The 19,611-nt window shown below is 36.5% G+C and overlaps 1 protein-coding gene across 3 annotated transcripts in view; it reads left to right on the plus strand.

Annotated features, from left to right (window-relative positions):
* mdga1 (MAM domain containing glycosylphosphatidylinositol anchor 1) overlaps positions 1-19,611 on the plus strand; it is a 535,716-nt gene that overhangs the window by 478,435 nt on the left and 37,670 nt on the right. For all 3 annotated transcript variants that reach the window (XM_061964377.2, XM_061964378.2, XM_061964380.2), the window contains one exon: positions 8,071-8,201. In XM_061964377.2, coding sequence (XP_061820361.2) covers positions 8,071-8,201 — 131 coding nt within the window. The remainder of the gene's footprint in view (positions 1-8,070; positions 8,202-19,611) is intronic.

Raw genomic sequence — 19,611 nt, forward strand, 5'->3', positions numbered from 1 at the left:
GTTTTATTATGTTTGTTGGCTCTCATGAAGTCTGCAGTGAGTAGAAATCAGTGATGTAGAGGGGAAAAACTTTTTTTTTTAAATAAATGATAAATTATGCTTAAATTGATCAAAATACGTAAATATTAAATGTTATTATAAATGTGCCCTACATTACATATATACTTACAGCATGAAGAAGAAAACCTTAATGGAGGTGTATGGATATTTTTTAAGGGTTTTTATAGGCAGAATAGGGCGACTTCAATACGCTCCATTGTAAGCGGACTTGTGATCACATGTGTTTAATATTTAGAATGCATTAAAAAAAATAACATCTGTTTTCTTGTCTTTCATAATGATTGTGAACAATAGGCAGCATTTCAAAAAAAGTGCAGTTCCCCTTTAAAAGACACAATCCTCTGCGCACAAGTTTAGTATATCAGTTTTGTGTGCGCTATCAAGTTTGCACATGTTTGTATACACTCAAACCTTTAGTAGATCAGGCCCTAAATGTATTGTCTTATCTCAAATAATCAATCAATTATCCTGCATATGGTCTGTGATGGACACTAAAGCAACATTTGGCGGATTTAGCGCGATGCCCTACAGTAATGTTTCCATGCCGTTGCAGGAGACAGGAAGGTTTGTTTTTGGGGTTGTGTGTTTATTTTAGAAGCTTCACGGCACATCAGGGTCAGACCGGGCAAAGAATGCATGTCAGCAAATTTGTACATGACAGAAATTGAAGAGTTGCAAAGCTAATACACATGATGTGTTTGCCTTTGTGTGTGAGTGTGTGTGCGTGTGTGTGTGTTTGTGTGTGTGTGTGTGTGTGTGTGCGCAGCCTTAATTGAGCTGTGCTTTTCTAAGAACCCTCCCTGATACTCAACTTTACAACAGTCAACAGACTTATTCTCCTCTTCATTGTGTCTGTCGGGTAAAGGTGGGAATCAGCCTTTGTGTTTTTTTACATTGCGTTTTATAATTCTATTCATCTAAATGTCGAGTGACAGCTGGCTCCGACATTTGACTTTTCACACTATAATATTGGTTCATTAAATAATACTAATATTGTACAAATATTGGTTTTAAACTTACCACTACCACCACTACAACTAAAAGTAATGATAATGTTTATATTCATAATTTTGAATACTACATATGATTATATAATGTAATATTTCAAATAAATCTGTTTAATACAATCATAATGAAAATAATAATAATATTTAGTGTTGTGGAAAAAAAATTGAATATATTATAACATTACATTTTTGTTTCGTTAAATAATATTATTATTGCAGTTTAAATCATACACATCATTTTATAATAGTAATGAAATAATAATGGCAAAAACCTTTTTTCCAATGATTACAAATTGCAGTCAACAATATATAAAATAATATTATTATACAATATTTATAATAAGTAAAACATATGTAATTAAAATAGCAGTAGTACAGTATTATTATTAATAATTATACTAGGTTTTTTTTTTGCTTTTCTGTGAGGGGTAATGATAATAATTCAAATATATATAATACTGATACTATTAATAATAATAATGATGCGTACTAAATTAAAATATAATAATAATTATACTTAATGTTGATAATAATAGTAGTAATAATAATAAAAGATAAAACACATTTTCAGTCACAACCCTAATAGAGAGCCTTTTAATTTGTTACAATTAAATAGCTTTACAACGCAATGTATGTACTGAGGAAGAATGTGAACAATTTGAGACATTTATTTTTAAAGTGTAAAAAATGCAAATACAAAAATATTGATTAAACAAATTAATGTATTTCTCTTATAGAAAATAGCCATTAATAACCATTAATAACCAAATAAAATTTTAAAAAATTTAAATTCAAAATGTTGACCAGGGTATGTACGGTTTAAGTCCTAACTGTATAAAACTGTATTCATATAAAATCTCATGGAGCGTTGAAGCAACGAGTAATCAAAGCAGGAGTAATGTTGGCATTGTCTAACAGTACACTTACCCTTGACACGCCTCCCTTGTGACAGACTACAACGTTAACGACTTACCAGCTTGATTATTTCAAGGCTTGAGTCACATTACCTCCAAAAAAATGCAAATAATGTCACCCGTGAGAGTGGAGAACATTTGTGGGCATATGGAGCAATCAATCTACAAACTCAATGCAAAAACACACACTCCCCGACGTTAGCACACCAAATACCTGAGCACCTTTGCCTGCCTCCGCATGTGCTAGGAGACTGCATGTTGGTTAGTATTGCACTTAAGAGCTGTCTGGGAATTGTTAACAAGATGAATGATTCTTCAACTACTTTCAGACCTGAGAGAGTCGAAGGAGTTGTGCTTTGAGCTCGTTTACAGGAGCCCAGGGAGGTTGTGTTGTGTTAGGTTCTGTTCTAACAGTCATTCCTTGGCTTCCTAATGTGAATGAATCACTTTATGACAGCTGTATTAAAAGTTCGCATGGCAGGTCAGTCACCCGCCAAATATCATTTTGTGACAGTATCTGATGAGGGCAGCCCTCCAGCTTTTTGCTCTTTCTTCCATATTGTTCTTTTTTTGTTTTTTACAAACAATATATGCCCTGAAACTATAGTTATTTACTGTATGTTTAATAAACTCCATTGTGTACATGCGCTTTTTGCTATACAAATATGGAAAATCCCTTTGAATGTTATGAGGAAAAGCCTAAAGTTTGTATTTAATCAGACTATGTGTACACTAAATATAGTAGTACCTCAATTTAGAAGCCTAATTGGCACTCTTAACTTAGACTTAGACTTAGACAAACTTGATTGATCCACAAGGGAAATTGTTCGATACAGTAGCTCAGTTTCAAAGGATGGAAAGGATAATTAGACTTAGAGACTTAGACTTCCTTTTATTGTCATTCAAATTTGAACTTTACAGTACATATAAGAATGAAATTATGTTGCATTAGCTCGTTGTAGTGCAGGATAAAAGAGCAATAAGGTGCAGATATAAATAAATAGGTTACTGTACTGGTAAATATATTGCACTTTTGTGTACACATCCACGTTTATGGATGTATGTTATATTGTCTTTATATTCCAGCGAGTTAATCCGTTTTTGGGGGGAATTGAGGGGATTGTTATGATGCGTTCAAGAGTCTTATGGCCTGAGGGAAGACGCTGTTACAGAACCTGGAGGTTCTACTATGGAGGCTGGGGAACCTCTTTCTAGAGTCCAGCAGTGAAAACAGTCCTTGGTGGGGGTGGGAGGAGTCCCTGCAGATTTTCTGAGCCCTGGTCAGGCAGCGGCTTTTTGCGATTTCCCGGATAGGAGGAAGAGGGGTCCTGATGATCTTTGCAGCCGTCCTCACCAGTCTCTGGAGCAGACCTGGGCAAGTTAAGGCCCGGGGGCCACATGCGGCCCGTTAAGCTTTTCAATCTGGTCCGCCAGACATTCCCAAATAATTTTTTTTAGATCTATAAGATTGAAACTGTAGCTGCCATTATGATGTGCAGTGATGTTTTGTAATGACTGTAAGTCTTCAACTATACTAAGTATTTCGTTGGTTGGAATCTGCGCTTTTGCATGATATACTAGTTACTATGGTCATCTAATTAGTTACTATGGTAATCGACGTCACAGCAGCTCAGATGAGGCACCAAGCAGTGTTGGGCGGGAAGCGTTTCCACAGACGCGGAAGGAGATTTTTACAACAAAGTTCTAAAGCTTAGTGATATATCAGATATATCAGATTGTAGGTGGGTTTATTTTGTACCCTTCGCGTTCATATTTCACTGTCTGTTGCATTTTTGTTGCGTTTCACTTGATTGTAAAATGTCTCGATCGAAAGAGGGTGTGACGTTCATATTTTGTCAATATTCAGTGTTTTATCCTTCATAGAAAAATGTAAAATTCCATTACGTTTTTTAAGGCGGTCTGTCATGACATTTTTAGCATTCAATCAGACATTATTGGGAGGTTTTGTATTAGTGTTCATAAAAATAGATGTACCGGCCCCCAGACACATTTTTTTCTCTAAATGTGGCCCCCGAGTCAAAATAATTGCCCAGGCCTGCTCTGGAGTGACTTCCAGTCTGAGGCACTGCAGGCTCCAGTCCAGACAGAGATGCAGTTGGTCAGTAGGCTCTCTATAGTGCCTCTGTAGAATGTGGTGCACACAAGGGCACAAAAAGAGGGTGAAAACAAAAGGTATAAAGTAGACTAAAAATGTACCAGAGTAGCAATATGAAATATAACATGTATATAATATTTACATATTATATATACATTATATAATATATACTGATATATTATATTATCATATTATACTTGTATATAATGTCTACAATATATAACAAATCTCAATTACCATGTACAATATTACAGCATATGTAACAGCTGCAGCAAAATAAAGGGCAGCATAAAATAGAGAGCAGATCCAGCAGAAATTATACATTATAAACAAAGAGAGGTAGCAAACATAGAAGTGGTCAGGTAATAGACAGACACAGTATCATCTATTGCTGTATGGCGAGTGATTACACAGCTGGATGGAGTGCGGAATGAAGGTGTTATTGAATAAATACATCAAAACACTTGTAGCTCAAATCAATGCTGCCCATTGAAATTAAATAATTGGTGCGTGGCCCCTAAAACAGAAATAAAAAAAATAAAAAAAACTTTTAGATAAGAAAACAATACAATTGAATAGTCTACTAACAACTACAGTACCGGTAGTTTTATGAAGTAATAAGTTACAGTATTTACCTTGGAGGGTGGACTTTTACGGTATCTCCTTCCGACTGCTTCTTCCTCAAACATACCATTAGCAGCTTTTTTTATTTTAATAGATAAATGTACACCATTTAGATATTATTTTAAAATCCTTGCCTGGCATTATGACTCATTCTGCTTCAGTATGTTGCAGACTAGCAGTGCCACATCTCTCTTCTCACTATTGTCTTTTACACTCACTTTCTTCCTTCCAATGATTTACAGACAAAGTCACGTCAATTTCTAGCTATAATTTATGCTCGTGAGTAAGACCAGATGTTTGGAACGGATCACAAAATGTTTGCTTGCAACTTTAATTAGCCGGGAGACAACTCTTATATCAAAACACTCTTAAGCTGGGCACTCTCAAGTTAAAGTACCACTGTATATATACTTCTGACCACATTAACTTTTTAGCTTGTATTTGTCCACCCATGTTACATTATTAATAGCATTAATGATGGAACTATTTACAATGTGGTCTCTTAATGTGTTTGGTAAAATGATAAAGCACATACCTTGTATTGGCCTTGGTCAATGTGTGGGCTATAATGAGCCACACTGCAATTTGATGGAATCTAATGTGATGGTCTATGTTTATTTATTGATATAGCACAATTTGAAAACAGCCGCAACTGCCCTAAAGTGCTGTACAGATTAATACAAAAGTTCCAAACAAAAAATAGACAATCACAAAACGTATTGAACATTCTATATCATACTTGCCAACCTTGAGACCTCCAATTTCGGGAGGTGGGGGGTGGGGATGGGTGCGGGGGGCGTGGTTGGGGCGGGGGCGTGGTTGGGGGCGTGGTTAAGAGGGGAGGAGTATATTTACAGCTAGAATTCACCAAGTCAAGTACTTCATATATATATATATATATATATATATATATATATATATATATATATATATATATATATATATATATATATATATAAATAAATACATAATGATAAATGGGTTGTACTTGTATAGCGCTTTTCTACCTTCAAGGTACTCAAAGCGCTTTGACACTACTTCCACATTTACCCATTCACACACACATTCACACACTGATGGAGGGAGCTGCCATGCAAGGCGCTAACCAGCACCCATCAGGAGCAAGGGTGAAGTGTCTTGCTCAGGACACAACGGACATGACGAGGTTGGTACTAGGTGGGGATTGAACCAGGGACCCTCGGGTCGCGCACGGCCACTCTGCCACTGCGCCACGCCGTATATATATATATATATATATATATATATATATATATATATATATATATATATATATATATATATATATATATATATATATATATATATATATATATATATATATATATATATATATATATATATATATATATATATATCCCTGCGACCCCGAAGGGAATAAGCGGTAGAAAATGGATGGATGGATGGATATATATATATATATATATATATATATATATATATATATATATATATAAGAAATAATTGACTTTCAGTGAATTCTAGCTATATATATATATATATATATATAAAAGAAATACTTGAATTTCAGTGTTCATTTATTTACACATATACACACACATAACACTCATCTACTCATTGTTGAGTTAAGGGTTGAATTGTCCATCCTTGTTCTATTCTCTGTCACTATCTTTATAACCATGCTGAACACCCTCTCTGATTATGCATTGCTGTGTGGCACGCACAAAAGTGCTTTCATCAAATGCACTAGATGGCAGTATTGTCCTGTTTAAGAGTGTCACAACATTGCTGTTTACGGCAGATGGACTGCTTTACTGTAGACGTTCTTTATATTGTGGGAAAGCGGACTCAGGTCCGCATGGAGCTGGAGGGGGCGTGGCCTCCAGCTCCGCCTGAATTTCGGGAGATTTTCGGGAGAAAATTTGTCCCGGGAGGTTTTCGGGAGAAGCGCTGAATTTCGGGAGTCTCCCGGAAAATCCGGGAGGGTTGGCAAGTATGTTCTATATATAAAACACAGCTAAACAAATCAATCAATACGATGGTAAAAACAAAATAAGCACGACACAAACACAACAAAATAAGCACTATTAATAAAATAAGATAATGGTTATCCATAAAAATGGTAAAAAAAAGTGTTAAACAAAAACATAAAAATGTCCATAAATATGTTCGGCTCAGCTTGTGTTGAACGCCAGGCAAATAGGTGTGTTTTTAAAGATTATTTAAAAGTCCCAACTAGAAAGGTGTTCAGTCTGGACTTTAGGCACTCTGAAAAGCACTGGTCAGATGACCTTAGCACCCAGTGCAAAATAAGTAAATCAGATAAATATGATGCAGCCAGCCCACGGAGAGATTTAAAAACAAATAATACAATCTTAAACTAAATTCTAAAAAACAATAGGCAGCGAGTGGAAAGAAACCAGTGCCGGAGTGTCCTGTTTTGTCCTGTTCCTGTGAGCAAGCGTGCAGCTGCGTTTTGGACCAGTTCTAAACGGCAAATAAATGATAAATGGGTTGTACTTGTATAGCGCTTTTCTACCTTCAAGGTACTCAAAACGCTTTGACACTACTTCCACAGTTACCCATTCACACACACATTCACACACTGATGGAGGGAGCTGCCATGCAAGGTGCTAACCAGCACCCATCAGGAGCAAGGGTGAAGTGTCTTGCTCAGGACACAACGGACATGACGAGGTTGGTACTAGGTGGGGATTGAACCAGGGACCCTCGGGTCGCGCACGGCCATTCTTCCACCGCGCCACGCCGTCCTTAATGGTATAAAGAACTAGAGTAGTCCAAGCAGGATGTTATATCTAACTATGGACTGGACTTTCACAATATTATGTCAGACCCACTCGACATCCATTGCTTTCGGTCTCCCCTAGAGGGAGGGGTTACCCACATATGCGGTCCTCTCCAAGGTTTCTCATAGTCATTCACATCGACGTCCCACTGGGGTGAGTTTTTCCTTGCCCTTTTGTGGGCTCTGTACCGAGGATGTCGTTGTGGCTTGTGCAGCCCTTTGAGACACTTGTGATTTAGGGCTATATAAATAAACATTGATTGATTGATTGATTGGTTATCAGTGCATGCATGACGGATTCTAACTGGTATACAGGCAGGTATGAGTTGCCCTTCTGAAGTAGTCTCGGCTGGAAGAAGGCAGTCTTTACCACTGAGATAATTTGCTTGCAAAGTTTAATGTAACAGCCACTTTAAAAAGTTTGTATTGACACTGTTTGGTAAGTATTGATTCAATATTGTGGTTGCTGGGATTATAAAGTACAATTCTCATATTGAATGTCATGACTTTGAGTTTGTTTAGTCAAAGCTTTTTTGTACACTAATCATTAATACCTTTTGGCAGGCACCCTAAACGTCCTCCTGAGAGTGAGGAGCATTGCCTCTGTGGACACCTTGTTGTGGACCAAGTCAGGTCACCAAGGCCCCAATTGGAAGAAAGCTTACTTTGACATCAATCCCAGTGGACCATTCCAGGTAAGTGCTAAGATATCATAACATGATATGATTGCTTGGTTCTTAAATATCATCTTTAAAAACAAGTAAAAAAAGAGAACGCATAATGATCATATTTACAATACAAAAGTATATAAAGACAAAAAAATAAGGTCCTTGTATTTTAGTAAAAGACAAACCAAATGTAAAAACTATCAGTGACAAATTATTAGAGACCTTTCTGAGAACGGGAGAAGAAAACATTTCCTGAAAATACACTAAAGGATAATTAACAAGAAAAATATCAGAAGTCCTACACAATTTACACCTTAATAGCAATGGGTAATTAATAGGGATGTCCGATAATACCGGCCTGCCGATATTATCGACCTATAAATGCGTTAAAATGTAATATTGGAAATTATCGGTATCGTTTATTTTATTATAGGTATCGTTTTTTTTTTTTTAAATTAAATCAACATAAAAAACACAAGATACACTTACAATTAGTGCACCAACCCAAAAAACCTTCCTCCCCCATTTACACTCATTCACACTCATTCACACAAAAGGGTTGTTTCTTTCTGTTATTAATATTCTGGTTCCTACATTATATATCAATATGTATCAATACAGTCTGCAAGGAATACAGTCCGTAAGCATATAAGTGCTGCTGGTCCACTAATAGTACTAACCTTTAACAGTTAATTTTACTAATTTTCATTAATTACTAGTTTCTATTTAACTGTTTTTATATTGTTTTACTTTCTTTTTTATTCAAGAAAATGTTTTTAATTTATTTATCTTATTTTATGATTTTTTTTAGAAAGTACCTTATCTTCACCATACCAGGTTGTCCAAATTAGGCATAATAATGTGTTAATTCCACGACTGCATATATCGGTTGATATCGGTATCGGTAATTAAAGAGTTGGACAATATCGGAATATCGGATATCGGCAAAAAGCCATTACCGGACATCCCTAGTAATTAAAGTTATATGTGGGGTTTTTTCAATGTGTTATGTCTGATAGCCAATAATTATACATTATTGCATTCATTTAACACTGATATATATATATATATATATATATATACATACATACTCATATATATATATATACACATATATATATATATCCATCCATTGGAGTGACAAGCTCATATCTAAATATTAAAATTTAACTTTGTTCTTACAAAAAAAATTTTGTAATAATGTTAATGTAGTATTTTTACATTATCAAATAGAGTAAAGTTAGCATTTTTTCTGTCAAAATTGAAAGAAAGAATATGTTTAGTAAGAAAGAGAGCGCTTTATTGACAAACATTATTTCTGGGCTTTCGCCGGCCACATAAAACGATGTGGCGGGCCAGATCTGGCCCCCGGGCCTTGAGTATAGTTTGACACTTTGTGATCTAAAGAAATCTAGACTGTGTTGCAACGTTAAAGTTTGGTTCCGTTAAAGTGAAGGTTGTTGCAATTTAATTGATAGTGTGGTTTCGGTGAATGCGCTGATCCAGATTCTGGTATGTGCCAAGCAAGTTGAGTACTATCTCAGTTTAACAGTGTCTATTATCTAACTGTTCATATCTATGGCTGACAGTGTTGCCGCACTTTGTGGCTACTGTTGTCTCTCCTGACGTATTCATCTATTTGCTGATGTCCTCTTCTTTTGTAACATGGTTCCAGTTAGACTTCTGTTGAAATATACAAAGCATTTATTCTATTTCACATTCGAGCTAGCTTATTGCCGCTGCCAGCACAGCTTTCCTCTCTTCCTGCCTCCGTGTGTGTCCGCACTAGAACTGCATTTTAGAACTGTATTACTTCATGTAACATACATAAATCATTGACATTTGGACATGTGTCCGTTGAATCAGGTTCGCATTCCAATCGTGATGCATCAAAGTAGCGACCATTTTTACCACCTCTAATAGCTCGACAGACAAAACTTACGTTTTTCCAAAGATGCATCCGAAAAAAATTGATTCTGGGAAGAAGCGGATGATATTCATTGAATACTGAATGAAGCATTTATAGCAGCAGTAGTATATTCAATCAGAACGAGTCGATAAAAGCTATAATAAAGTCAGCCAAGGGTGTTAAAATAATTCCTCAGCGACAGACATTTATTCATGAAAATATAGAGAAGATATTGATGGTGTGTTTGACAGAGAAGCAGCTGACTACATTGTAGAAGTCTGCTCTCCAAGGTAAATGCAGTACATTATTATTACATTACTTCATAGAACTACTGTAGTTGTTTGTAGCACATTCTGTTGTATTCGTTTTGATACAATATGTTTTATGTAGGAGTTCATTTTTTTCTTACATTTTAAAAATGGTGCTGTTTTTGGAAGTTTCAGCACAAATTAATTTGGTTTCAATCCATTTCAATTCGAGAAACGAGTATTTTGAGTTATGAGTTCCTTCACAGGTCCTAAATACAGTATATGACAGTAGAGTTTTTTACATGTATGCTTTTCTTACTGGATTTGCCATGTAAAATAAGCTACTTTGTTGCTACAGTAGGAAGGGGATTCATATCAATCAATCAATCAATCAAAGTTTATTTATACAGCCCTTAATCACAAGTGTCTCAAAGGGCTGCACAAGCCACAACAACATCCTCAGCTCAGATCCCACATCAGGGCAAGAAAAATACTCAACCCACTGGGATACAATGAGAAACCTTGGAGGGGACCGCAGATGTGGGGACCCCCCCTGGTTGACCAGTGCAATGGATGTCGAGTAGATGTAGTTAATAGTGTGAGAGTGCAGTCCATAGTGGGGCCAACAGGGGACCATCTTGAGTGGAGACAGGTCAGCAGTGCAGAGATGTCCCCAACTGATGCACAGATGAGTGGTCGACCCCGGGTCCTGACTTTGAACAGTTCATCTGTGGTCACCTGATAACCTCTCCATGCAGGAGAGGGGGGCAGAGCAGAAAAGAGACGGCAGATCAACACCATTCGTAGCGGTTTACCTGACACATGAAACGTGACAAATATAGGGGGGGTGCACTATCTGCACAAAATCTGTTTTGTGGCAATTCCAACTTTGACCAGCATAAGTTGCTATGTAGAGTGGTGCTTCCCATCATTTTCCATTCCCTTCCTCTCATGCGAGATCCGTCCATTAAGGGACCATATGAATACTTTCCCTCCTGTAAATGCACAAGTATCATTGTTGTATTTAGTTTAACCAGAAAACACAGTGTAAAACACCGCCTTGTAGCTGGATTTATTCTGTTCTTCAGTGTGTTTTATGGTGCCTGGGTGTTGGCCATTGTGGGAGACTGTGCCACAAATCTAGTCTAAGGTGCACAAATGTTGAAGACCTGCTTTTTGAGGATGTAACCAATGTGCTTTCTTTGCAAAGACAGCAGTGACTTGACCAAAACTTGGACCCAGTTGTTATTTTTGACTTGTTGACAAAGCACCACCTCTGGACTGACAAACTCAGGCTTTAGGCCGCGAGCAAGTTACAACTCAGCTTTTATGTTCATGGCATTGCTTGCTTTTTTTGTCAACACTCTTATCTTAGGGAGGTTTCCTCTACTGGAGTGTTCCTCTCTTCAGCATCTGTCCCAGGAGACAGGCCTCCTATGCAGCCTAGATAGAAGGAGGTGGTTTATACTCTGGAGGCTGCTTGGGGTAAAAGGAATTTTGGAAGAAAAAAAAAACGTGGCCCTTAGACTTTGTTTGGAATTTGATACATCTTTCATTTGGATATTTACCGCCAAGTGATACAGACGAGCTTCGAAGGACTTAAAGAAAAGTTATCGAACTATAATTCTGAGCTCACAGAGGCTCGCTTGCTTGCCGGCACGTGTCGTTGACACATATCCAGATCGTAAATCTTCTTGGTGAAAGTAGCAAGCTGTTAGTAAAGTCATTAAATCAATTTCAGCAAATGTTGTAAACAAACCTCAAAGCATTGTTTGTGTTTGTGCCAGAATCCTAAATTTTTGGAAATGAAACTTTTCCTTTGCTCATTGAAATTCTATGCTCCATTCATCCAGCCTATCCTGGCTGATTTGAGGCGAGGGGGCAGATTTCACCCAGGTATTGATTGGACTAACTAGCGAGATCACTTGGATATGGTATATCTGAATAAGTTATCTCATGCATTGCATCAATGTAAAAATAACATTCAGACATTTTTTTGTATGTAGGGTCATGTGTATGAATGAGGACCTTTGAGCAAAACATCCAGCACCTTTTTGTTTCTGCTGAAAGTCAGCAACAAGCTCTTTCACACAAGCTGCCGCAGAGGATTATTTGCTTCTTCTAGAATGTGCTGATCTCAGGATGAGCAACAAAGTTTTATATTTATTTCAGAGATAGACATAGAATGCACCTCCCCAAAATCATGATCTCTTGGTAGAAGTAAAGCTTTGTCCCAAAACGTGTTCAACACTCCTTAACTCTATCTGACTTATACCACCAACTTGTCTCAGTGTACCTATGTCCCTACCTACTAAAATATTGCATGTTCTAATACTGTAGCACATGCAAAGCCAATCTACTAAACCAGGGGCCGGCAACCCAAAATGTTGAAAGAGCCATAACAGACCAAAAATACAAAAAAAAAAAAAAAAACTGTCTGGACTGACTGGATCGATTGGAAATGGAAAAAAAAATATGTATATTTTTATTTTTTATTAAATCAACATAAAAAACACAAGATACACTTACAATTAGTGCACCAACCCCAAAAACCTCCCTCCCCCATTCACACTCATTCGCACAAAAGGGTTGTTTCTTTCTGTTATTAATATTTCTGGTTCCTACATTATATATCAATATAGATCAATACAATCTGCAGGGATACAGTCCGTAAGCACACTTGATTGTATTTTTTTATGACAAAAAAAAAAAAGGGGGAAAGTTAAATTTTCAGCACAATCCCATTCAAGAGCAGACAAACTGTAAAGTTTGATACAAAATACAAAGATCTAGTCTTTGTATTTTATATTCTGACAGCTCTTGTTTGCAGTGTATTAGTTGAAGCTTAATGGTCAAACTTACAACTCCCATGTATATAGTCAACTGACAAATAGATGGCATAGTGCCAGGCTGTATTTAAAGATGTGTAGTAAAAGATTTTTTTTTTCTTTTTACGAAAATCCTCTATGAATTGACACTCAGGGCTAATTCCTTTTTTTTTTTTGTCCTGTCCAGCTCCTCAGGCAAATAATATAGTTGATGTCGATGCCCATGTCGGCTGTTCAGATTTACTTTACAAAAGAGAAGTGTAGGATACTTCTCTTGTTGCCTTATTTGTATTTGACTTTATTAAATGTATTTATATTATCATTTAGTGCAGCCGGGCCGGAGCAGGAGGGGATAGAAAGAGAAAAAAAAGAAGACAGAGGGGGAAATTGTGGGGACAAGAGGGGGATTAGACAGAGAGACAAAAACAACAACAGCAAACAACAACAACAACAACAATAGAGCAACATCAGCAAATACGACATGTTCAAATATGATGGTAAAAGTAATAGCAAATAAGCATTTAGGGAAAAAATAATACAGAAAGACAATGAGCATTATTACACTACAAATGGATCAATACAAATACCAATAGAAATAGCGCTATTGATAAAGAAAAATACCAATACTTTACCTTTATTATCAACAATACAGTTGTTCAAATGCAACAATACATATACGTAATGAGCTCAGGGCTAATTCTAAACGGCTCATTTGGAGGCAGTATGAAGGAAAGCAAGATTATTTTACAAATTCCTCTTCCATTTGATTTAAAATTGTTGGTAATTATGCAGATCCCAAATACACAAAAGCAGGTACCGAGATAATAGGGCCTCTTCAATGTCACGTTGTTGTCGGTGAGTTGTATGTGATGTATGTTATTTATTATGTACCACATTTTCCGGAGTATAAGTCGCACCGGAGTATAAGTCGCACCTGCGGAAAATGCATAACAAAGAAGGAATAAAACATATATAAGTCGCACTGGAGCCCGGCCAAACTATGAAAAAAACTGCGACTTATATTCCGAAAAATACGGTAATTGCAGAATTACATTGTATAAGTAAAACGTGGATAGAGTGCACTGAAGCATTTCTCGGAGGCACTCACATTTGGATGAACACAGCTCATTAGCATTAAAGCCACAGACACACAAAACGTTCCCAGTAGGGCTTACTGAGAACAAATACTTTCACACTTATTGGCTAGATTTAGGCCAACACACTTCCAATGCACTATTCTGGCATCTCTGAGATCTGTTTAAATATGGGATCTTCAATGCAGTCCACCTGCACAAGCATCGTGTTAGACTCAATTACATCCTCATGCACCCTGGTTTTGTTGTCCCTATGAAGTACAGTCAGGCGTTTAGACCCCGCTCACCGTGTAAAACAAAATCACACTCACACACACATTGTTCAATCATAAATCTACCTAATGCAGTATCATAAAATCACATCCACCTTTGTAAGCACCATGTTATATTCAATTACATTCACATACACACACACAGATCCCCCCCACACACACAAGTCTCCTATCCCCTGCAGCAATTAGCTATGACAGGCCAATTAACATGCTTATTTATGAGCAAAGGATGCCTGCAAGTTGTGTTCTAATGATTCCTGATTCTCTCAGTGTGCACAAGGGGGAAATCGGATCTGTGATGAATGTCGACTGAAGGCCTACGCTTGGGGCGGCGTGGCCTCTTCATTAACTATGTTTCTGTCCTTTTTTTTCACCATTATGGGGAACATTCGGCAAAGTCGGAAACAGCAGGCATGTTTCCTGGCTCCTCTGGGATATTAGAGAGCGCCAGCACCGTATTGACCAAGCAATATATTGAGCACGTTGAGTCCTAAGTACACTCACATGCATACAAAATTAGATGTATTTCGAATTCTCGTCGCATGTGGTTTTTCCTCAATTATTGTATTGACTTTGTAATAAATCAATTATATTTGAAATGCATATGATTAGTGAGTACCGTATTTTTCGGACTATAAGTCGCAGTTTTTTTCATAGTTTGGCCGGACTCCAGTGCGACTTATATATGTTTTTTTCCTTCTTTATTATGCATTTTCGGCAGGTGCGACTTATACTCCGGTGCGACTTATACTCCGAAAAATACGGTAAGTGTACCCATGGTCAACATACAGTGCATACTTAATGAATGCTCAGACACAGGGATGTGTATGTTATCGATACCAATACCAATATTGATATTCCTTATTGATACTGGTATTCATTGGTACTCTTATATGTAATTTGTGTAAATAAAGATGGAAAAAAAAAATATTTTTATTAGCACAAAAAGTTGCGCAACAGCAACATTGTGATACAACATCTCACAGCAGATAAGTATTTGATCACACTACCAAAAGTTTGTGTTCAAAAACAAGACAAAAAAATACAAAAAGTAGGGGTATTTTATTTGAACTAAGCAACGTTATCTGCCAATAGAACAAGAAAATTCGGCTTGTCAAGACTTTCCAAAACAAGTACAATTAGCTAACCTCAATGAACCCAAAAATACCTTAAAATAAGTATATTTTCACTAATAACAAGTGCACTTTTTGTGGTTAAAAAAAAGAGACCTTTTTGCTCAATATGTTGAAAAATATTCTTAAATTAAGTAAATGCTAGTGCCATTATCTTGACATAATGATATGCGCTTGGCATCATGATTTTTTTTTTTCATGCTTGAAGTAAGAAATTATTACTTTAAAAAGGTAGTTTTATACTTGTGAGTGTTGATGACTCAGCTTTGCATCAGTTGATATTCTAGTTTCAAGCATGTTTTACTCAATATAGGTCATAAAATCTCAGCAACAAGCTGTAGTATCTTACTGAGATAATTTAGGACCAACACCCTTTAAACAAGTAAAACACTCTAACATAAAATCTGCTTAGTGAGAAGAATTATCTTATCAGACAGAAAATAAGCAAATATCACCCTTATTTGAGATATTTCATCTTACTTAGATTTCAGTTGGATAAAATAAATAAAGATAGCAGTATCATTTGTCCACAATTTTAAAGGGTCTTCCGAGACCGACCCAATGAGGAACCAGTGCCAAAAAAATACCAGTATACGGTATTCAACCCTACTCAGGCATGCATATACTGTACATAAGGCATTTTTATGTTCTTAATATAACATTTTCACTTTCTGCGCATCATGTTGCTGTCTAGTTTGACAAATTGTACCACATTACACAGTGCATTAAAGAAGGTTAAACGGTGGGCTTTTTTAACTGTTTATCCACGCAGAGTCGTACGGTTTGTGCATGGAGAAGAAAAGCAAAAATATGTAGTTCACTATCATCGACAAAGTTATTACTGCGTCTTAAATATTCATCGCGCTCGTGACTCGTAAAGCAAGATAAATGAGAGGGATGCATGCGAGGGAAGTCTTGTCTCCTTGGCAACCGGGGGCTTACATGACTGGTTGTTTCCCCACTCTTCCATCTCTTACAGCTGTAATGTAGCGCAGTACAAAGATGAGTCTATTTTTTTATATATTGTTTATATAGCATGTAATACCACCACTATTAATTAACTAATCATATTTACTCAAATACAAGTCTGCACTCTCATAGACATCTCATCTCAATTAACCACCAGACTAAGTGCCTTGTCTGCTGTAATTACTTTCGCTCTGACTGATACCCCGCCCCTATAATTACTATCACGGTTCAAAGACACTGTTGTATTTAATAGTTGGGGCACAATCTGAATGTGTTTGCTACCTAAAATAGCAGCACCTACCAAGGCACTTAAACAGTCTCCCAGATCAATTAAAGTCTAACTTTATTAGTGTTCCAGTAGCCTCAAAAGTATTGTGTGTCTAAAGGAGCACCTTTAGATAAGTCAGTTTTTTTGTCAACTTGAATCATTTTGTTGTTGATATATCCTGCATTATTTATTGGTGCAGTTAAATATCATTATTTATTTATCCAAAATATTATATATATACATATACATATATATATATATATATATATATATATATATATATATATATATATATATATATATATATATATATATATATATATATATATAGAGAGAGAGAGAGAGAGAGAGAGAGAGAGAGAGAGGGTCAGGTAAAAACACAGAAGCTATTTCATCCCTACAAGCCTGTTTCGTAGGTTTCCCTGCTCTTCAGGGGATTAAGTGTCCGTGGTTGTTACATACTGTATATATAGGGTACATTACATGGGGGTGTATATATATATATATATATATATATATATATATATATATATATATATATATATATATATATAGAGAGAGAGAGAGAGAGAGAGAGAGAGAGAGAGAGAGAGAGAGAGAGAGAGAGAGAGAGAGAGAGAGAGAGAGAGAGAGAGAGAGAGAGAGAGAGAGAGAGAGAGAGAGTCGAGGTTACTGTGGTTTATCTGTTATACAATATACGTTGGGTCAGGTAAAAACACAGAAGTTATTTCATCCCTACAAGCCTGTTTCGCAGGATTCCCTGCTCTTCAGGGATTTTTGTAAGTGTCCGTGGTTGTTACATATACATAGGTTACATCACATGGGGGTGTATATGCAGAATATATGCTGATTATCAGAACGCCTACAATACTGGGAGGAAGTATCTCAGTCTCAGTGTGATTTATCAAGACTTAAACTGTTCTGTGGCCACTGTTTTGCATCTATATTGACATTAAACTGTAAACCATGTGGAGAAATAATCAGTAAATTCAATTTAAAAAAGAAGATACCGTAAACCCATTTGCCTAACACAAAAAAATTATGCAGCGCGTTTGAACGCCTCATTGTTGGACCAGAAGAACACTGAGCTTGAGAGAAGGAATAATTTAGATGGACAGAGTTGTTCATTGTTCTGTGTGCATTTTTATAAACAAATAAATGCACAACCACATAATGAAGATAGTTTAATTTTTTTTTCTGGCTTGAATCTGACTATGTTGTCCCAACTCTCAAATAATCACTATCCATTCATTCACCAACGTGTGACATTCTTGTTTTGAGGCACTCTGTTCCGCAGAATGTTACACTAGCAAAGTGACTAAAGTGACATTTTTGTTGAAAGTTCAATCTTTTTTAATTTTTTTAAATTTTTTATTATTATATTTTTTTTTAAATATGTTCTGTCCAGCTACTCAGGCAAATCATATTGCTGATGTAGATGTCCATATTTGCTGTACAGTTTTGCTTTACAAAAGAGAAGTTCATTCCCCCCACAGTTTTCTCCATTGTGAAAACTAAATTGTACAGTAGGAAAAGGGATCCATATGGCCCCATATGGCCCTGGGTGGATCTCACGTGAGAGGAAGAGGCTGGGTTAATGATGGAAAGCACTACTCTACATAGCAACTGATGCTGTGGTTAAAGTTGGAATTGAATAAAAAACAACATTTTAAGATATTCAACACTCAACTGCCATCTGGCGGCTAAAGTGGATAGTGCACCCCCTAATTCGTAACGTTTCATGTGTTAGGTAAACTCTGACAAATAAGGCCATATGAATTCCCTTTCTACTGTACGAAACGTAGGGCGTACAAAAACGTTAGTATCGTTGTGTTTTCTTGTCATGTCAGCTACAAAATGTAGGATCCTCAATCGGTTAATTGTTTCTTGAAATGTACTAACATATGCCTTGATGAACAATGTATGACGCCTCAACCACAAACATGTGACAATTGTTGAATGAATTCATTCATTTTAGTAATACATGTAAAATGTCATCTTCAAACTGTAAAAGGACACACCTGATATCTGAGTACTTTATGCTGTTTAACATACACAAGCAACACCTAGCATGGGTCATATGAGGTGAACTGATAAACTACTTTTTGTACTCTCACCCTCCCTGTCACACTTTGCCTCCCGTCTTAAAACTTTGTTATGTATCAGAGTCCTGAGGGCGAATCCCATTTCTCCCTCCACCACACGGCCCAACGTTTCATTCCAAACTCAGACTTCTCTCTCTCTTCTACTTTTTTTTCCCGCTCTTAACACCGCCTGCGGAACCATCCCATTTCTTCTAACTCATCCTCCTTGTCTGGCTTTTTCTTTCGCTCCTTTTTGCTCTGTTGGTGGCGAGTGCTGGTTTTGCTACAATTAATAATAATGATTAAACTGTCTGTTGTTAACAATGAGCATTTTCTAAATAAATTGGTGTTGTTTCAGTCCGATGTTGATACGGTCAAAGGATGGTGCTGTTAAGGTCATGTCAGGCCTTTAATCATTTACTCTATTTATTATATTTATTTGGAGGTCCAAGTTACCTATTTCCTATTCTGACCCCCTGAAACAAACAATAAACAGAAAAAAGTGAACAAATAATTTTGATTAAATATTGGAAATCAAGTTCAAAAGAGTGAACCTTCTTTTGGCCGTCCAATGCCCTATGGATGATCTCAATGATGCAACTTCCTGTGGACCATTGACCTGTTGAATACAG

This window comes from Nerophis lumbriciformis, linkage group LG06, assembly GCF_033978685.3.
Source record: "Nerophis lumbriciformis linkage group LG06, RoL_Nlum_v2.1, whole genome shotgun sequence".
Lineage (NCBI taxonomy): Eukaryota > Metazoa > Chordata > Actinopteri > Syngnathiformes > Syngnathidae > Nerophis > Nerophis lumbriciformis.